Genomic DNA, 22822 nt, shown 5'->3' with positions numbered 1-22822 from the left:
AACTATGCTCTTGTGCACCAGATTTTTCCACATGTTGAATTTTCGGTGCAAATGGCACGCGTGAACAAAAGCTGACAAAAGTTACCGCACATTAGAGGAACTTGCTTACGGATCTCGAGAGGTTTGGAAGCGGTAGAAAATTAGCAATCCAGCCATGGGCATGTTTGATAATCCATGCATGCAATTACCACTTCGGCATTAACATGCTCTACCTATGGATGTTTGCGAGTAGTTTCATTAAAGAGAAATCCCAATTTTTATGCATGCATATTTAACAATTAGTCGCCGAAGGCGAGGTGACTACAAGCCTATATTCGCTTCGCCGGAAATTTCAGTATTGAAAAAGTTTTATTTATAAATGCAACTGATACACGTGTTTATTTTATGAATATAATTTGCATAAATAATTTACTTTCGTTTTTGAGTCACGCGACCTAATACTTTTTCGCTCCTAACAGTTTTGAATTGTAAAATGAATTATTAAATATACGTAAAAGAGTCTTTTCTTACCTTCATTATTTAATTCCACACGAATGCGAGAGGCTTTTATGTCAATTTCTGGTTCTGAAATTTTTCCAAAATGATTTTGAGTATTTTCAGCCATGTTTTTTTTGGGAAAAAGCAATAGTTACTGCTCAGACTACTCTGAGCAGTAACTATTGCCTTAGAGTTACTGCTGCGGGAGCCAATCAGAATGCTCAAAGGCCATATTTCAATACCAAAATATACTAATAGCTTGTTATGGTAGAAATTTGCTCTCTTTGCCCGCACACGTGTACAACTATGCCCTTGGGCACCAAATTTTTCCACGTGTTGAATATTCGGTGCAAATGGCACGCGTGAACAAAAGCTAGCTAATTCTGGCAAACTGACCGCCTTGGTTTTGACCCCCCTGTTTTCGATTTTTTAAATGATAGTCTTCAGACTACCAGCTGAACTGCTTCGCCCCATATTAGGCTCATCAGCATGCCTAGGATACACTTTTAAAAATATACGCTAATAATTGTTTTTGAGATGACATTGAGGGGAGAATCTACTTGTTCCCAAAGTATTCCTTAGTCCCTACTTTGAGTAGTCCCAACTTTGAGTATTATTGTCACCAACTAGTGCTAGGGCCGAAGCTGAAGCAGGAGATGTAGGAAAATATTCAAACTGACAGGATATTAAAATCACGCTAGATTAAGTATCCGACAATTATATCGCGGAATGACGGCAGAGTTACAATGTCAACATCATGATGTATATTCACTCATAATTTTCATATGAACGTATTTATACATGTGATATACATCAGGAATACGGAATAATAATGAGTAACTAAAAGTGAACATGCTAAGTTTGTGTCTTTCATATCATATTTAAGTTATATATTCATATATAGCAACCTTCGACCCGGCCAGTGCAGACATATGACTTGTAAATTTATATTTGAATACTTAAAGAACTAGCTATGCTTGTTGTTGTTGGACAATCATTTTGCCGACTTGAGATCTAAAAACACTGTTATATAGAAGCGTAGCTTGGAATAAACAAAATATAGTTAACTTATTGCAGTACAAGCCTTTTTCTTGCCATTACGAGCGTGCTTCGGCACATATAACTCCACACAAACATTTGAGCTTAGCCTTGAGCGTGTCACCTTCATAAATACAAAGATCGAACGTCGCATAAATATCGCGTTATTTAAGCACTCTAAATCGTTCGAATGGCTCGTACAAATCACTACAAGGCGATGAAGACATTGTAAAATAACACAATAACAAACATCCTTCGATTCTCAGAGCGATTGAAAAGGCATGTTTCCACTCTTTGTCTAGTCTTTAGTTGCCTAACATGACTAACACAGGCATGCTCACCAAGCACAGTGATTGGTTCAACTCGCCAAAGATAGGCAAAATATGCAAGCCAATGAAAGAATAGAATTTTAAAAAAAATACCCAATCATAAAGCTTCCAGGTTACGTCAATTAAGTTAGGCAAATTCGTCTTGGCTAGGCAAAAAGCTATTAGCCAATCAAAAGGCTGTATCGGCCGCCAGGCATAAGCAAAATAGCTGCCTCTCATTGGCTTGCTTCATGGCTTGCCTAAATACCAATGAGCTATATATCTATAAATAACTGGACTGTGATATGAAAATATGAATAATTAGCTGTCATGTTTTCGCTTATGAATGAATACTTTGGGAATTGGGAACTGGGAACTTGGTAACTATTATCTGGATAATTTACCATAGTCACTTGACTATGTTGCCTACCCCTAAATCCGCGCCTGTTGAAATCTATGTAATTCAGATAATTTATGAATTATGCTAAGGATTGGCTTTGCAATTGACAGGGGTGGTACACACGCAAGATATACACACGCCAGGGCAGGCTTTTTGTTGTCCTACAGTTGTTATTATATCTTGCCGAATACAAGTTGTTAAATTACAAACTATCACTGAATATTATGGAGCTCTTCCTACTCACATGCATTGAAATTGCAAAGCAGCAGAGAAAACATGACTTTCCAAAAAATAATTATATATTCTAAATCTATTTAAGCCGGCCGCACAAAAGAGCTATCTGCTGAGCTAAAAGTCACTCGTGAACATTAGCGTAAGCAAGTTCTTCCAGTGTGCGACGATGTTTCGCGAACTTTTGCTCACCAGCGTGCCATCTGCACGGAATAATTTTATTCAACATGTTGAATAATTCGGTGCACGAGCTAGTGCATACTTGAAGAAAGCAAATTCCTGCAGGAAAAATTTGCAAGTTTGTATAACATATCCAAATTTTTCAGTTATGCATGCATATTAGCTTGTTATGGCAGAAATTTGCTTTCTTCGCCCGCACACGTGTTCAACTATGCTTTTGTGCACCAGATTTTTCCACATGTTGAATTTTCGGTGCAAATGGCACGGTTGACCAAAAGCTGACAAAACTTCGCCGAACATTAGAGGAATGTTCATGCATGCAATTACCACTTCGGCATTAACATGCTCTACCTATGGATGTTTGCGAGTAGTTTCATTAAAGAGAAATCCCGGCCAATTTTCATGCATGCATATTTAACAATTTGTCGCCGAAGGCGAGGTGATTACAAGCCGTTATTCACTGAGCCAAAGGCGAAGTGAATATAGGGTTGTAATCACCGAGCCTGAGGCGAGTAATTGTTTTTGTATAATTTCAGTATTGAAAAAGTTTTATTGATCGCGTCGCGTAGCGACAGCGATCTATAGTTTCGGCTTGTTTTTTTTATTATTTTCCTCTCGGGTCGACCCCCAGCGTCGCTAGCTGCAGGCCATATCACCCTAATCGGGAACCTGCGCACAGGTAAGTTGCTAGTTATATCACGTGTTGTATTAACTTTTGGCATATTTCGTTTCACCTTCGAACTTCGAAGCAGTAAAGTAGAATCAATAAAGCGATCAAAATGCTAGCAAGTGCTATCTTTATCTTTACACTTATTACACATACAACTAACTGCACACGCCGAGCAGAGTAAGCCTGCACTAAAGGATTTCAAGCAGTTTCGAAATGGGCTGTTGTGTGTTTCTCCTGCTTTCAACATGCAACTATAGTTCGGTATAGTGTTCATTTTTATTATTAAGAACATTTACGACACAAAATTTGCATAGCTGGGCTGGCTACGCCGCTGTGAACGACGCGATCATATAACGCCTAGTAGGCGTCTTGTTTATAAATTCAACTGATACACGTGTTTATTTTATGAATATAATTTGCATAAATAACTTACTTTCGTTTTTGAGTCACGCGACCTAATACTTTGTCGCTCCTAACAGTTTTGAATTGTAAAACAAATTGTTAAATATACGTAAAAGAGTCTTTTCTTACCTTTATTAAATAATCTCACACCATTTGCAGGGGTGCCAGGGGCTTTTGTGTTCTTAATTTCTGGTACTGAAATTTTTCCAAAACGATTTTGAGTATTTTCAGCCATGTTTTTTTGGGAAAAAGCAATAGTTACTGCTCAGACTGCTCTGAGCAGTAACTATTGCCTCAGAGTTACTGCTGAGGAAGCCAATCAGAATGCTCAAAGGCCATATTTCAATACCGAAAATATACTAATAGCTTGTTATGGTAGAAATTTGCTCTCTTCGCCTGCACATATGTACAACTATGCTCTTGGGCACCAAATTTTTCCACATGTTGAATATTCGGTGCAAATGGCACGCGTGAACAAAAGCTGGCTAATCAGTCTGGCAAGCTGACCGCCTTGGTTTTGACCCCCCTGTTTTCGACATTCATTAATTGCACTTTGGAAGTTCCTCCAAGTACTAATCAAGATGTATAACAGAAAGAATTGAATCTTTTCCAGTTTTGCCGACAATCTGTGAAGAAAGAAATATTTTTGCACCGAAATCTCTGAGCATGCTCATGAGCTAAAAAAGCATATTTTTATGAACTAAGGCCTGTTTCAGACGTCGTAAAGTTCAACGTCTGAAACAGGCGTAAAGCAGAGTTCACTCAACCAGCTAGTCGTCGGCTTTATCGTTCCTTTCGACTTTATTAGCTGAATTCATATAAGGGGCGGGAAACTCATCTTAGACGGGAAAGTTTGTGGTAAAACCTCGCCTTAAAATGAATAGGGATGGAAATTTATAAGTACGTAATTACGATAAACATTTTGTTTATTTGATATTTAGCCTTGTTCCGCCCATGACTGTGTTGATATTTGAGAAACTCGTCTGATTTATCTGATTTATTCCGCGAATTTAATACGAGCTTCTCGATGGGATTCCCAAGCAACTTACTCGTCTGGTTAGACTGGAAGGTTTCACGGGAGAATTGGGACTAGAAACGCGTCTGTGACAGAGTTGAAAGCTAGGCAAATATTTGAGAATGCATGGTCATGCATTAGTGCTATCTAGACAACAAAGAAAACCAAAGACCAACGCAAAGAAAACAAAGAACTAGTGTGATGTTGCTTAGCCTCAAATATGGAGCTTTATTAAATTCATTAGAGTATTTTTCTGAGAACTAAAACACTCCTAGAACTCATACGCCACTGCATCCTGGGTACAATGCAGATATTTTGCCACGTTCAAAAATTTCGATAATTTCCCGCTATTTTCATTGTTCTTGTTTTGAAAATACAAATGGTGTTTAGTTCGTATATAAAACGAAATTAACGTTGGAAATACAAATTAAAAGACTTAAAAGTAATCTTTAGATAAGCAAAATATATTCTACTGTAAAGTTTAAGCTATAATTTAAAAAATATACTCGCAACCATGTAATATCTTATATATCTTATATTATATTATCTACCAACCCTGATCTGTGACCAGATTCATATCAGAGGAGATTTTCGTGAAAAACGTCCTGTGAATGGTATACAGGGTGTATACAGAAAGAGGACCTTTAGAAATTAATCTATTGTTATAATTTAAGCGTGTTATAATTTTAACTATGCCAAACCCATGGGCTATGGATGTGTAAAGTATTGTCAGCTTTGTGCATAGATTACATATATCTTTGTTAGCATTTATATATTGTTATCCATATATTTTTGTAATTTGTAAATATGGTTAATGTCATTAATTTTCTAGGTACAAGCGAATTTTTATTTCATTTGTCGCTACTCGAAGTGTCATGATAAATAAATTCGCTTGAAGACATGTTTTAATTAATTTCATTCGCTACTAACTACAAACATGCAGCGGTGTTGGGCAATCCTTTGTCTTTAAGAGCAAGAACATTTTGTATATAGATATATATTTAAAATTTAAATAAATCTTTTAAATGCAACCATAAAAAATACCTTAATACTTACGTCGGGCTCGGCAAATCCACAATTGAGAAGAAAGAAAAAGGATGATGGAAAGAATTATTATGAAACGCATTTTTCATGTCATGTGATGCTTCTTTGATGTCTCTGTGCTGTCTACTGCAATTAACGATCTCAACCTGAACGCAAGATACTGAACTTCGGTATACTTGTAATGATTGTATTATGAATGTAACAGCGTCGAGAACACGACTTTTAGGACACTACCTGTTCCAAATTACCGAAATATGGGGATGAAAGATTATTGTACTCCTGCACTGCATGTAGAGTATAGTGGGATGATTGTTCAGGCGCATAAATATGCAAGAACTAGTCTGGTCTGGTCACACCTCTAAAACTAAAATTAGTTTTGCGGGCAAAATAAATTGTGCATGGCACGCGGAACTCCATGAGTGTGTGTTTGTGTGTGGAGGGGGTATCAGCAGTAAACGTCTCTTAAAAAGGCCCACACAGAACAGGACGTAATTTGGTAACGCGATGTATAATAAAATGTTAATCTATCCTAATATTCTTGTAGATTTCTTAACGATAATACATTTTCACTGTTGTGATGCTTCGCGTCCTGTTTGGGCCTAGCTTAAGTCGCTTTCTATTCGGACGAAGATTGAGTATTCATAAATATTGCGTTTTTATAGACCCTGCAGGAGACGAACTATCTTTCGTTTGCTTATAAATTCGTCTAAAAAGATGATCCGTTTCTAGTGTAAATCGGGGCAATGTTAATTATACGCCACGTGCCGCTACGATATATCGGGCAGGATATGGTAGATTTGGTACGAAAATCAACTTGTAAGCTTTGGTCAATTATCAATGTCAATATCGATATTATAATATTATTATACAATAAAGCTATTCAATGTAAAATAATAAGCTGTTTAGCGATGCCTAAATACAGTCTGAATACAAAATAATACAAAACGAATGAAGTCAAGTCTGTCTTCCCTGATCACACACATGTACAGATTTATTTTCATTGATGTCTTGTCCAATATAGTTTTAGTACTTAATTAATATTATGTGGCAATATTATTGTGTACTTAGTGTATTAATAGTGTACTTACCAGTTCAAGTTCTTTTGATTTAGATTGCTGAATACGTTGGTTTCACCGAGTCTCGATCCAGATATAGCATCCGTCAAGCACAGGAAGGGTCTCTTTCTTTTCAATCAGGTATTGTCAAAATCGAAAGAACGTGTACGTGGGAGACAATTAATTTTGTTATTTTTTCTGAAATTATTATTCAACTCCGCCTACGATGTGGACATAAAAGAACTGAGATTCCGGCCTGAAAACGTTACTGAAGGACTTCCGCATATAATAAGGAGTGGCACAGCCATGTAATGTCCTTGTTTGTTTTAAAAAGACATGCAATAAATAAACTGTAGTTTCAGTCCTTTGACTTCACTTTAGAGCATGTTGTTTGCATTAATGACTAGTTTCGCTAAAAACGTTAATTTAATTCAACCTCAATCGACATCGTAAAATAACATGACATAAACAAAGAATCAAACGCTTACCGGAATCAACAGCGTCGAGAACACGACCTTTAGGACACTACCTGTTCCAAATTACCGAAATATGGGGATGAAAGATTATCGTACTCCTGCACTGCATGTAGAGTATAGTGCAATGATTGCTCACCCGCATAAATATGCAAGAACTAGTCTGGTCTGGTCACACCTCTAAAACTAAAATTAGTTTTGCGGGCAAAATAAATTGTGCATGGCACGCGGAACTCCATGAGTGTGTGTTTGTGTGTGGAGGGGAGTATCAGCAGTAAACTTCTCTTAAAAAGGCCCACACAGAACAGGACGCAATTTGGTAACGCGATGTATAATAAAATGTTAATCTACCCTAATATTCTTGTAGATTTCTTAACGATAATACATTTTCAATGCTGTGATGCTTCGCGTCCTGTTTGGGCCTAGCTTAAGTCGCTTTCTATTCGGACGAAGATTGAGTATTCATAAATATTGCGTTTTTTTAGACCCTGCAGGAGACGAACTATCTTTCGTTTGGCTATAAATACGTCTAAAAAGATCATCCGTTTCTAGTGTAAATCGGGGCAATGTTAATTATTAGCCACGTGCCGTTACGATATATCGGGCAGGATATGGTAAATTTGGTACGAAAATCAACTTGAAAGCTTTGGTCGATTATCAATGTCAATATCAATATTATAATTATATTATACAATAAAGCTATTCAACTGTAAAATAATAAGCTGTTTAGCGATGCCTAAATACAGTCTGAATACAAAATAATACAAAACGAATGAAGTCAAGTCTGTCTTCCCTGATCACACACATGTAGAGATTTATTTTCATTGATGTCTTGTCCAATATAGTTTTAGTACTTAATTAATATATGTGGCAATATTATTGTGTACTTAGTGTATTAATAGCGTACTTACCAGTTCAAGTTCTTTTGATTTAGATTGCTAAATACGTTGGTTTTACCGGGTCTCGATCCACATATAGCGTCCGTCAAGCACAGGTAGGGTCTCTTTCTTTTCAATCAGGTATTGTCAAAATCGAAAGAACGTGTGCGTGGGAGACAATTATTTTATTTTGTTATTTTTTCTGAAATTATTACTCAACTCCGCCTACGATGTGGACACAAAAGAACTGAGATTCCGGCCTGAAAACGTTACTGAAGGACTTCCGCATATAATAATGAGTGGCACAGTCATGTAATGTCCTTGTTTCTTTTGAAAAGACATGCAATAAATAAACTGTAGTTTCAGTCCTTTGACTTCACTTTAGAGCATGTTGTTTGCATTAATGACATTAGTTTCGCTAAAAACGTTAATTTAATTCAACCTCAATCGACATCGTAAAATAACATGACATAAACAAAGAATCAAACGTTTACCGGAATCAACAATATCATGAAGAGAGCGATCACGCACCCACCCAATATTCTTCTTGCGTGGAATATTCCGTGCCTCTTTATCGACTGCTGCTGTTAATTCGCTTAGCACATCAGTAAAAGACACAGCATCTAAAACAGTGATCAATGACAAAGAACACTGACTGAACCAGATATGATTTCTTCATCTGGTGTATTTAACAAATAGATATATAACATTGAACCGTTGTCTGTTCAGTTATAGATATACGGGATATGACGTAATTTGTGATAAAAACAAAATAAATGAGCACGAGCCGCCGGGCACGAAAAAATTTCGAAATTGAGCAGGCAGATATATAGTTTTCCCAAACTTGGAAAACTTTGCTCATATCACCCGTACATGATCTATAGAATTGAAGCAATGCTATTGGCTAGCTTAAGACACGTGCTAAAATGTGATTAGCTGACAAAATAAAACAAGAGATGACCGATCAAATTTGTTAAAATTATCTGTGACGTAATTCCGTGCATCTGTCCTCTTATAGATCATGGGTTGAATTGAAAGTGCATGAACTCTTAACGTTATTATATAATATTTAATTTGTCTTAGATACAAGCCTTAAAAAAGTGTTTAGAAAACCACCCAAATCAATTAGGTAATTACTAGAAATACATGCATGCACCAACCCCTCGCCTCGGTGAAATGAAATTAGTTAAGCGTATAGGATGGTAACATGATTGTTAGAAAATTTATGAGGGTTAGGGGTTTTGAAGGGTATGTGAGAAATAGAAATTGAGAAAAGTATGGAAATATTTTTCTACACGTGGAAACACTGTAGTCATAGCAACTCGCTACAACCACACAACGGCCGTATATTTTTTAAGAATCAAAGTTTACCCCACTGAGCTATATAATAATTTCTGGAGGACCGGCTCCTGATCAGAAAGTGAAGCAACAAACATGGCGGATTTTGAGCTTTGTGACGTCACCTGGTCCCCTTTGCCCATAGTAATTACCACTGACATACCGCGATACAAAGTCAAAAACTATGTGTCTCCCTCCTGGTTTTTACGAAAATATTTTTGATTTTAGGTATATATTTTTTTCGTATTTCCTGTAAAAAAGATAAAATTGTTTATCTTTTTCCCTGTTCGACAAAGTAAATGGAAAAGCGGCTTTTTGCTCTACATATGACGTTGTGAATGGCTTAATTCACTTATTATGGGGAAAGCTATTTTTGCCTCAGGTGAGCCGGTTCTTTCGGACTATAGTATAAACAACTGCAAAAGCGTCTGGATAAATAGTTATATGCTTTTATTAACCTTTTTGACCTTTGGTACGCGACTTAATTACGATAGGATTCAAAGGAAAACTTTTTTGTGTCAGAAAGTTATCAATAGTCAATCTTTTGAATTTTGAGGTGCTGACTGCTGATACAAAATATTTCACTCTAAGATTCAACCTCTGGTAGACTTGTAGTGGCTGTTAAAGGTCTATATGTTATCTTGTAACGTTTGCCTTGTCAAAAGTCAATTTATCATGGTTTAATGGACTTCTTGCACCTTGTTTATAATTAATCTACATTTAATTTGCTCTTAAGGTTGATTAGTATTATTGTTATTCTCAATGGGTGCAGAGTACTGTATATATTGAGTACAGTTAATCTTAATAAGATCTCCATTGATTTTTCAGGATGAAGATGTTATAGAATTTAACAAGAGATAGCTTCTTATGCAAGTTACTGAAACATTGTACTGATAATTTTACTATATAGACTTGTTGCCTGTTGTTGGCTGTTGTTGGCTGACATTTTTTTACAATGGTTTTTCAGATTAAAAATAATAAATAAATGCATAAAAAAATGCATTAATTGAGCAGTGTGTCTTCAATCTGCAACAACTTTTATAATTTCCTGGACAACGCATTTCCCCCACACAACATTAAAGGGCTAAAATTATTGGGCTAATCAGGGTTATTGGATAATAGACTGACTAATGGAGGGGTGAACAAGCACAGTTGCATTTTTGTGAATTCATTAGGCTATTATATTTGTACTACTCCTGCTATTAGGTATAATTTCATATCAAATGCAAATCATCAATGACTTTTCTTAGGTCACACAGGGACACCTTTACAGGTTTAAACTAAGGTGCATTACAAAAAGCGTATACATTGTCTGTAGCTCATTGAGGCACAAGGTATGACCTAAATAAATATATGCCATGTAAATATCACTTCTGGTTATAACTATTGTATCCCCCACTCAGTACAATTGCTAATCTGCTGCCCAATATCTTGCATGAGCTTAGGCCTTGTTTCTTTAGATTTAATATGCACAGGCATGGACACAAGACAACATAACAGTCATAACTGGATACTTTCTGTATTCTTTAGTTCAGGGTTTAAGAAAAGTCAGATTGGTATCCATAAAAGACACTAAAAAATTACGACAATGCCCAAAAAAATATTTATACAGTAATGTATATTGAAATTAAAAACAAAGAAAAGAGAAAAAACCTGTCAGCTTCATATCATTGTAAAATTTTCGACTTTCGTCCACGTATTAGATATTTTTTATGTTCGCCCAATATTTGTTTGTTTCGGCATTTGCAAAAACAGTACCTATGATTTGTACATAACCGAAATAAACGCTTTATTACGGGTTAGGTAAAAAATATATCGAAAAAACAGAACAACAAGGTTATTTCACGGCAGTCGGAAGAAACAAAATATTCATAAAACCAGGGGGGGATTTACTGTAGCGGGCTCAGAATTGAGCCTGGTCAGTGGTAATTACCATGAGCAAACGGGACCAGGTGACGTCAAAATGACGTCACAGAGGCCAAAATCCGCCATGTTTTTTGTTTCACTTTTCGAGCAAAAAACATTAGGAGCAAGTCCTCCAGGAATTATTATATAGCTCAGTGGTTTACCCTCATATTTTTGTGAAAAAATTGCAAAAATACGACAAGATTCTTACCTTTTTCTGGAAGTTAAGTTACTCATCTAAAGTCAGTGTTATGGTAAATTATTTTAATTATTAAATACCATGAAATATAACATCAGACGTCTCATACAACTTCCGAAGTTTTATGTTACGCTTCGACTGGTTTTTGCACGGGAATATTTTGATTTTCTTTCTTTTTGTCATTATGAAAACGGAGTTTATAATGAAATTATAATGCTGTTTATCACATAACACATTCAGATTTATAGTGAAATACATTTGAGAATATTAAAGTTGTGTTTACCACAAAAAGCTGTGCCGGATGAAATATTATCAAGTGTAAAATCTTCCGACATCATTATACACAGTCGAAAATTTGGTTTTGTTATTTGTTAAACCGTGAAAAGTCCTGACCTCATTCGAGTTTTCCTCTAATTTAGTAAAAATACATATATTCCATATTTATGAAAATATAAATTTGTAAATTTCATCAAAATTTTACTGAATGACACTTATTCATTGACGTTTGAAAATACAAATGTTTGTCTCGACCAATCAAGAGCTTGTAGTTCACACTGGCGCATGCGCATAACGTCACAGTTTAAGGATATACAGTTGTGTAACTCGCAGGAATTCTTGTCCCCCGCATAGTTATGCGCACGCGCGAAGCAAAAGACCGTGTCATGGCTTCTTTTAGTATAGAAAAAGCTAGGAACTAGTCAATTTTTGGTGTAAAACAACGGTTTTGGCGAATTTATCTAATGGATTTGCTTCATTGTCGCGTATTTTATAAAAGGAGTTGGAGTTGAACGTTTTTATATAGAATTGGTGTAAATAAACCTTTTTGAAACGGGAAAAACTAAATAAATAGGATTCGAGGAGTGAAAGGTCAAATCGATGTTGCTGAAGAACAAGTTTTCACAAACTTGAATGGAGCTTTACCTTTTGATATGTTGTTAGGCTACACGGTAGACATTTCATATTAAGTACAAGGATTAACTTAGAAGGAAAATAGTGCAGGTTTTTCTCTTTGTTACGGGCCAGTTACCGATGCCCTAGTTTGTTTGCCAAAACGCATTAGTTTCACAAGCACAAACACAAGCAAATGGCATATTTTCTAAAAAACGCTAAATCAATGGAATAAGTATTTCTGTACTTGATAAACTTGATGAATATAAAAGATAAACTGTATTATAATTATTTCACATTAATGACAGCTAGATTGTAGTTAAATTTTCAATGGTAAACTTTTATATTCAGATTTAATAAAATACACTTGAAATAGTTTTTTGATTTATTTTTCCAATCACTTCTATGATATTTGCTCTGTTTTGGGATTTATACAACTATATATATAGGTATAGCTAAACGAATCTTTGATCTTAAAGAATGTTTTGGCAATATTAGCAAGATGCATTCCAACAATCCAACACATGCATCTGCAATTCACTAGTGCTTTCTGGAAACGTTTCATTGATGAGTGCTTTTCCAGTGGCACATTTCTTGTGAACATGAAATAGCAACCAAAGCAGCTTGATAGATACTAATAAAAAAGACACATGAGGACCAACAATGGCTGAAATTGACTATAAATCACTGAAAAGAATTTATATCCAACTGTGTAATGATAAATGAAACTGTATAAACATTTGTGTAATGATACATGAAACTATATAATATCCATTTATTATTGGATTCCTTTTAACAGAAGAATGAAAAGTCCACCCTATAAATCCTCATAAGCACAGAATATACAGCTATACTTACTTCTCAAACCTCATCAGTGACAGTTTATTATTTATCACTTCCTGTAATTTAGTAAAAGGAAAAAAATATACTTTCATGGTTTTGACAGAAATTTTCATAGACAGACAGAAATTATATGAAGATAAATAAAAAATAACTGGGTATATCCATGACGAAAACACATATTTATCGTTTGTATTTGTGCGACCTTTTGTAATTTTAATACACAAAGGCTAAAGCATGAAATTGGATCATTTTTTTTTCTCGCAATTTTTCATAAAAGACGTTCTCTACTGAACGAGAGAAAGAGATATATAAAGCACTTACCATTTTTTCGCAAAATTTCATTCCTCAAATCTCCATAGCTTAAGCAACCTTTGTAAAATAAGCATTTTTAAGCGTTCGAACGCTGTTTTCCTAACATTTTGTATATAAATTCAGCCAGCGACACGGTCTGACACGGTCTTTTGCAATTCGCGTGGCGCGTGGAAAATGGCGTGAGCGTTTGGAATTGAGGGACAGCAACATCAAAGGGTTCCGCCGCGAGTTACACAACTGTATATCTCTAAACTGTGAAACGTAAAAAACCGCGTCCATGGCGTGAGGTCCATTGCATAATGGCGGACGACTTTGATTTCGCATTTGCACATCGTGGGTGTAAATATCCGAGTGGAATTAGTACCCTCGCACGGTGCTCCGCACCGGCTCGGGGATAAACGATTATAACTAGAAATACATGCATGCAGCAACCCCTCGCTATTTCAACCAAGTACGCAATTTCCTGAGTTAACCTGACCTAAACTTATATTATGAAATGACACAAAACTCAAATCAGTCTTATTATATTTTACCGAGTATATTATAGCTAATGTTTCCATCATTCAATACAAAAATAATCATAAAGCTAGTGTAAACATTGCCCGTTCAATTTTGCTGCATTATGCCATGCCAGCAATTAGGTAACGGTTTAAAATCGAAGTTTCAAACGACTAAAACAGTACAAAATCTTGGCTATCTTTAAAACAGGGAACGGGGAATGGAAGGGAATGGCTTCGGGGAATGAGCCGGGGAATGGAATGGCTTCGGGGAATGAGCCGGGCAATGGAATTGCTTCGGGGAATGAGCCGGGGAATGGAATGGCTTCGGGGAATGAGCCAATCTCGTTCCCCGAGCCCGCGATTCCTCTGGCGAGAAAACAAAGGCTCTGGGATAATCCAAACCAGAAATGATTCTGATTGGTTGTTCACGCCGTTTTAATTTTGAAATACAAAAAACCGTTACAAATCGGAAGCCAGGATTTCTGGCTTCCGGTTTGGATTATCCCAGAGCCTTTGTTTTCTCGCCAGAGGAATCGCGGGCTCGGGGAACGAGATTGGGAATGAGCAGCTTGTGCGTCAGTGCGAGTTTGTTTGGCCCACTTGGCGTGATTAAAACCTGTAAACGCTTCCATGTCACGAATCATGAGACAGCTACTCACAGTTTGAATTCCTTGAGGTAAAAGACAAAGCGATTACAAGCTCATAGTATAAATGCGATGTTTGCATTGTCATTGTGATGTACATTGATGTACATTATATAGATAGAATTTGGGTAGGTGGTTCAATGTAAATCCTCCAAAATCTGAAGGCAATTAGTATAATACTGTAATAGTATTTTTTGCAGAAATCTTTTTAGTTCTTAATATGCCTTATAAAGCTCAATGTGTGTGATTAAAAGGTGAATAAAGATACTGACACAGTGTCACTTGTTTGTTTTTTATTTCAGGCTATGTGAACAAGACCTCTGCACAGTTTTGTTCAAGCAGGAATAATGGTTGTGGTGGAAATGTGGTGAATGCATTCTTGACAAGTTAATGGGTTTGCTTCCAAGAATACACTGAAACTTGGAGCAACAATGACTTTGAATATAATTATGTAATTAATATATTATTTATTAATCTTAATTTATATGACTTTTTACCTCACATAATTCAAATAATGTTCCGATAAAGAGGTAAATATTTCACTGTTAATGGTGTAATAAATATTTTATATGTTGATTATATTCATAATGAATTATTTTTCCTGCTCCATACTTTGGCAATTCTGTTTAAGAAATCCCACCATAGTAGATCTTTTTTGAAAAAGTTACAGTCAAGTTGTTGTCTAGTTTTAGTACAAAATAATACAAGTGCTACAATTAAACAAGGGAAAATAATAAAAATTAATTACATAAGCAAGCACATTTTTTATTTTAAAAAGGTCTATGCACCTGCAAAAATTTCAGTGGGATGTCACTGGGAGTATTGGACAATATTAAAGAACCCACAGTAATAATACAATTGTCTTTAATTAATGCACAAAATTGTTAGTACATGTTATCTCAATTCATAGACCTTTTTAAAATAGAAAATGTGCTTGCTTATGTAATTAATTTTTATTATTTTCCCTTGTTTAATTGTAGCACTTGTATTATTTTGTACTAAAACTAGACAACAACTTGACTGTAACTTTTTCAAAAAAGATCTACTATTGTGGGATTTCTTAAACAGAATTGCCAAAGTATGGAGCAGGAAAAATAATTCATTATGAATATAATCAACATATAAAATATTTATTACACCATTAACAGTGAAATATTTACCTCTTTATCTGAACATTATTTGAATTATGTGAGGTAAAAAGTCATATAAATTAAAATTAATAAATAATATATTAATTACATAATTATATTCAAAGTCATTGTTGCTCCAAGTTTCAGTGTATTCTTGGAAGCAAACCCATTAACTTGTCAAGAATGCATTCACCACATTTCCACCACAACCATTATTCCTGCTTAAACAAAACTGTGCAGAGGTCTTGTTCACATAGCCTGAAATAAAAAACAAACAAGTGACACTGTGTCAGTATCTTTATTCACCTTTTAATCACACACATTGAGCTTTATAAGGCATATTAAGAACTAAAAAGATTTCTGCAAAAAATACTATTACAGTATTATACTAATTGCCTTCAGATTTTGGAGGATTTACATTGAACCACCTACCCAAATTCTATCTATATAATGTACATCAATGTACATCACAATGACAATGCAAACATCGCATTTATACTATGAGCTTGTAATCGCTTTGTCTTTTACCTCAAGGAATTCAAACTGTGAGTAGCTGTCTCATGATTCGTGACATGGAAGCGTTTACAGGTTTTAATCACGCCAAATATGGGCCAAACAAACTCGCACTGACGCACAAGCTGCTCATTCCCCGAAGCCATTCCATTCCCCGGCTCATTCCCCGAAGCCATTCCATTCCCCGGCTCATTCCCCGAAGCCATTCCATTCCCCGGCTCATTCCCCGGCTCATTCCCCGAAGCCATTCCATTCCCTTCCATTCCCCGTTCCATTCCCCCGTTCCCTGTTTTAAAGATAGCCCAAAATCTTCACAGACAAAGAAAAAACTTTAAATGTTATTTTATTCTGTAATTGTAGTCGACGCCGGCGGCTAAAAGTTTTATACTTTATAAATATAGTGTGTATTTTTGATACCAAAATTCAAATTTCACTTTCAAAAACACTTTTTGAAGTTAAAGCAAAGGTGTAATAGCCTTTCACAGGTTTATGCGTTTGCATAAAAGCTGAAAATTTAACAAATAAAGGGCATACAAAGCTGAAAAGTATACAAATACGGTTATACGGCTCATTCTTATCGCGAAACAAATACGAAATAAACAAAGTAAACACGTACCCCTTGTCTTTGAAAACATTTATAAGTTTGCAGGTTATGAATTATTCCTCTTACACGGCTTTGTCTTGACCGTATCCACGTTCATCTCTGCTAACTGTCATGCTTCATATATCTTGTTTCTTCTCGCTTTACTTTCTTTGGACAAAGTTTATGAAACGCTTTTACAAAAATGATTACGAAATGACAGTTAATATAAATTGCTGACGTTCTCATTGAAATACAAACTTTCTGTCTTTGCCAATCAGAACGTTCGTTGATTACCAGATGTTACTCGCGCATGCGCATAACTTACAAAACCACCCAACGTCGACCGTCCATGACAAAGAATTTGGACAACTTTGAATTCGCCTATGTTATACCGGGTTCCGGGTGTAATTCCTAATCTCCGAGCGGAATTAGTACCCTCGCAGGCGCTCCGCGCCCGCTCGGGGATAATATTATCTACACCTAATATATAAAATACAGCGTCGATACTTTGTATAATGGTGATTGTCAAGTACCTCGACCAAGTGTAGGCTTGACACTTTATTTCCGTACGAATTAACAAATATTTTTAATGATTTTACCCTTAGGGTTAGGAGTTTGGTGGTCCTTTAGTGTATAATCCACTAAAGGACCGGTCCTTTAGTGGATTGCCATTTTTGGCCCTGGTCTTTCAGTGGACTGCTTTGTCGGCTTCCGCAAGGGTGTGGTCCAACTTTTTGGGCGTGGTCACCGTATGGGCGTGGTCACTGATTATTAAGGATTGTTGCCGCATGGTGTTTTTGGCGTGGCTCTTGGGCAAGCGTCACTTATTTGCGGCTGAAATCGGGAAACTTTTCGGGTCATTTTATGTTGGGCGTGGCCGGCTGTTCAGACAGAGCCACCCGCTTGGCGTTTCGACGTGTTTCGATGAAACTTGGGTGTGGTCATGAGGGCGTGGTCACCCAACATGTGCCACGCCCACTTCTGGTTTAGAAAAAAGAAGAATTTATTTTATTTTTTTAATTCTAATTTCTTGCTTTTCCTATAATAAAATTCGACAAGGGCGGGGCAATTCCTGCGGACAGATTTATCCGCCAGGGCTTTCGACGGATTTCGACGAAACTTGGGAAATGTACTAAGGGTGTGGTCATCTACCTATGACCACGCCCATTTCCGGTTTGAAGGATTCAAAGTATTTTTTTTTAATTTTACCATATACTTGCCTTTTTTTACTATAGATAAGTATTAGGGTGGGCGTCAACATAAACTGCGGACAAGTGTATCTCAGAGCCCTTTAGACGGATTTCGACAAAACTTGGGTGGGGTATGTGGGGCGTGGTCATTCACCATGGGCGAAGCCCACTTCCAGTTAGAAGCTAATTAAGTATTTTTTTTTATTTTTTAGAAATTTTGGAAAGGTGTATCTCAGGGGGGTTTTGACCAGGTCCACCCATATCCCGGGGGGGAATGCGGGCGTGGTCACCGATTTTTTACAACGCCCACTTTTGGTCGCTGGTCCTTCAGTAGATTTTTGGTCCTTTAGTGGATTTTTTTGGTCCTTTAGTGGATGTTTGGTGGTCTTTTTGTGGATTTTTCTGGTCCTTTAGTGGATATGTATTTAACCACATATATCAGTCTAAAAAGCTCGAAACCGGAAGTGGGCGTAGTGACGTGTTAAGGGACACACCCTAGCTACCCCGCCCGAGTTTGACGTGATTTCGTTGACATCGAAATCTTTTCGAGGTTTTTTTTTAAGGTAATACCATTACACCACCATTTGTGTAAAATAGTCGCAATTAAATATGTTTCCGTGAAATTTTTAAATGTATTTTTTGATGTGATTTGCAACATTTTATGTTCTAAGAATTTTTTCTGAAAACGTTTTTAACAGTGAAAAGAAGCGGTTTTTTACATATCTTAGTGCAAAAAACTCGAAACCGGAAGTGGGCATGGTAACATGTTAAAGACCACGCCCTAATGATTCCACCCAACTTGGATGAAATCTTGATAAAATATAATCTCTATAATACAGGTGGTTATTTTGTCAATTTTTCTGGTCCTTTAGTGGATTTGTCTGGTCCTTCAGTGGATTTTTCTGGTCCTGTAGTGGATATGTATTTAATGACATACATCAGTCTAAAAAAGTCGAAACTGGAAGTGGGCGTGGTCACATGTTTAGGGCCACGCCCTAATTACCCCACCCAACTTTGGTTGAAGATGGATAAAATTTTAAGTCTCTATTCTATCGGCAGTCCTTCAGTGGTCTTTTAGTGGATTTTTCTGGTCCTTTAGTGGATTCGTGATCTTCGTGGGGTAGTAAAAGATTTGCAATTAAAAATATTTCCGTGAAATTTTTATATGTAATTTTTAATGTGATTTGCAACATTTTATATTCTTAGAAATTTTTGTGGAAACGTTTTTAACCATGAAAATATGAGTTTTTTCACATATATCAGTGTAAATAACTCGAAACCGAAAGTGGGTGTGGTCACATGTTTAAGGCCACGCCCTAATTGCCACGCCCAAATATGGCGATATTTGGTTGAAATCGAAATATTCTCCAGACTTTTTGATCAAGGTATCTACACATGAGTTCACACCTGAAATTGAAGTTGCGTAAAATATTTGCAATTGAATAGATTTCCGTAAAATTTTGATATGTTTTTTTTCATGTCATTTAAAACATTTTATATTCTAAGAAATTTTTCTGAAAATAATTTTAACTATGAAAATATGCGTTTTTTCGCATATCTCAGTGTGTATAATGCGAAACGGGAAGTGGCCGTGGTCACGTGTTTAGGACCACGTCCTAATTACCCCACCCAACTTTGGTCGGAAATGGATAAAATCTTAACTTTCTATTGAAAGGTGGTCCTTTAGTGGATTTGCTGGTCCTTTAGTTGATTTTCGTGGTCATTTAGTGGATTCTCAAGGTCCTTTAGTGGATTTTTCTGGTCCTTCAGTGGATAATGTATTTAAATGCATATAATAGTCTAAAAGGCTCGAAACCAGAAGTGGGCGTGGTCACATGTTAAGGGCCACGCCCTAATTACTACACCCAACTTTGGTTGAAAATGGATGAAATGTTGATAAAATATAATCTCTATAATACAGGTGGTCCTTTGGTGGATTTGCTGGTCTTTTAGAGGATTTTCGTGGTCCTTTGGTGGATTTTTGTGGTCCTTTAGTGGATATGTGTTTTAAGACATATATCAGTCTAACAGGCTCGAGACCGGAAGTGGGTGTGGTCACGTGTTTAGGACCACGCCCTGATTATCCTACGTCACTTTAGTTGGTCTTTGAGTAGATTTTCATGGGGGGGGGGGTGTTTTTTCACTATTTTGCGACATTTTTCCTAACCTTGATTCTTCCTTTTTCTTTTAAGCAAAGCTATTGAAACTTTGCAGCAATATTGCCCAAACCCTCTTACACATGGGTGCGAAGTATGGAGCGATTTATTTAAAATAGGAATATTTTACAGATTCTTTTTAAAGTATCATTATTTCTGGTATGATTTTTTAAAAATCTGTAAAATATTAGGGGATTAATATTTTTTCACGAGCCTAGAATACACGAGAGCCAAGGCTTTCGTGTATCGCGGCACAAAGTTTCAAGTCAATACAACAATTCAAAAACCGTCCACGTAAGATAATGTGGAAGCTTCGAAAAGGACGAAATTCACGTGCTTTCTCAAGATTTCGCAAAGTTTCTTTTGCTCTTTTCCGCTAAAACTTGGTTGAACTATAACATGTTGACAGGTCTACGACCACACTTAATTTCAAGCTTAACTCTTTAATGCGTGGGGTGAGGGGTTCAAAAGTGTTGAAAAATAGAGGCAAATTTGAATTTCCCGCTATTTTATTCAACCAATTATTACAAAAATTGGCACAAGGATAGACCACGCCCACTTACGCATGCGGACAACGTTACCGGAAGTTTGGGTAAAACGTGAATATTTTTCAGATTTTTAACTTTGCAGGTCTAGAAAAAAAATATTTTTTTTGGTCCCCTCCGGGATATGTTGGTCCCCACCCACCCCCCTGAATGCACACGCGAAGTTTCGACCGAAAGCACCTTCAGGAACGTTTTGGAGACAAATGGGAAGAAATCCACTAAAGGACCACAAAAGCTCCAGACTCCTAATCTTATATTAGGATGATTCGCCTCTAGTTGATACATTCGTCAAACAGATGTTGAGCGAAATTCAAATAATTATTATAATTTTGTTAAATAAAAATGCATAGTATCTTTGGTTGATCCTACCAAACGTGTGATATTTTGGAATAGGCTGTATGACAAGAGACTCAAAATAAACAACAGATTACACACATAAGAAGAGCAAGTTCAAAATAATACTATCGGTCCGAAGATACTCCTAAACGGAAATTAATATTAGCTTAGTAACGGTCACACATTGTGGGTTCCATTCATGCACCCTGTGCGGTGAAAAAGTAGAATATGATGCAATTGAGCAATTAATTTAGAAGAAAAAGGACAAGACAAAGGAAGCAAAGAAAAGTGTGATGTTGTTTGGCCTAAAATATGCAAATATCTGCCAAACCCTGTGTTGTCCTGACTCCGTCATATAAATAGATTAAAATTTTTATTCCAAATGTCATACAAAATGCATAGTACAGCCAACCAGCCGAAGTTAACGCGAAGTCAGGCTCTTGTCTCACATAAATTGAAGTGATTTATGCATGCATGTAACCGATTTCGACCGATCGGCCATCAGTTGATTGACTTGAAATGATTAAATCGTCCCTCTGTTATGTTGCCACTTACTTTTGCAACTCTACGAGTTAAATACGATAAAATATTTCCCATTTCTTTTAAGTCATGCACTGAAAGATGGCTTAATAACTTTTCAGTCTTCATTTTAGTATGTCGCGATGAACTCACCTTTCACTCCTAACCACAAAAGCATGAACCTCGATCTCCAAACCAAACATCAAGCTTGTAAGCTAAGAAAATATCGCTGTATCTTTTGCCTAAGTCGGAGTTATAGATTGCACGGTTAGTATATAGTTCCGCGGATTAAGTGTTCGAATAAACTGAACGGCCTATTTTTAAATTCAAATTCCTCAATCTTGGTTATTTATTAATTTCAGAAGAATATTTTACATAAGTATCTAGCAAAGGTGAGTCAAAAAAACTGACACCTTTGAAATTCAAATTAGCTGCGAACTTATGGCTATGAACTTATTCCCATTGTGTACAATCAACAAGGCGTGATTAATTAATGCGAAAGTGTTTAAATTGAACTAATTCAACGTTCGTTTTTATCACATAGCTTAGAATGCATTTTATTTCCCAAAGGGAACAAACTTTATGTTCAAGGTTAATTAATGGGTTCACTTGTTTGATGTGCTTCGTATACCCATGAGATATTTTAGGCAACTTCTGTCACATTACAGCCGATTACAGACACATTGCAGCTAATTTGAATTTCAAAGGTGTCAGTCTTTTTTTACTCACCCTGTATGATTGCTTAGGGACGGTGAGGTATTGAAATAGTCTCTTTCAAACAAAACAAGCATGCTATTGTTAGGTTGACTGCAGGACTACTAGGATCAATTAGTTACTGACCTAATTACCTCAAAGTCGTAGGTAGGGTTTGAGCCCTTCCGGTTACCTCCTGTATACGCTTCCATGCATCTTCCATAGCGAGTTTCCTGTTTCGTTAACTTTGTTCAAAACAGAGTTCAGGCCTAGTTTAAACGACTTATTTTGGTCCCGTCGAATGCAATTCAAACAATATAGATAATGAGATGATGAAACTTAATGAGATTTATATCA

General features: G+C 36.3%; 1 protein-coding gene across 1 annotated transcript in view; it reads right to left on the bottom strand.

Annotated features, from left to right (window-relative positions):
• Positions 1 to 22822, bottom strand: part of LOC114535591 (CD97 antigen-like) — a 62771-nt gene that overhangs the window by 16489 nt on the left and 23460 nt on the right. The window contains exons 4-8 of the mRNA XM_028556871.1: positions 7309 to 7349; positions 6854 to 6949; positions 5778 to 5911; positions 3836 to 3901; positions 511 to 564 (exon numbers count right to left, since the gene is read on the bottom strand). Coding sequence (XP_028412672.1) covers positions 511 to 564; positions 3836 to 3901; positions 5778 to 5847 — 190 coding nt within the window. The 5' untranslated portion in view covers positions 5848 to 5911; positions 6854 to 6949; positions 7309 to 7349. The remainder of the gene's footprint in view (positions 1 to 510; positions 565 to 3835; positions 3902 to 5777; positions 5912 to 6853; positions 6950 to 7308; positions 7350 to 22822) is intronic.

Source organism: Dendronephthya gigantea, unplaced genomic scaffold (genome assembly GCF_004324835.1).
Source record: "Dendronephthya gigantea isolate DGI-Jeju-01 unplaced genomic scaffold, DenGig_1.0 000121F, whole genome shotgun sequence".
NCBI lineage: Eukaryota > Metazoa > Cnidaria > Anthozoa > Malacalcyonacea > Nephtheidae > Dendronephthya > Dendronephthya gigantea.
This window is presented reverse-complemented; position numbering and strand designations above follow the sequence as displayed.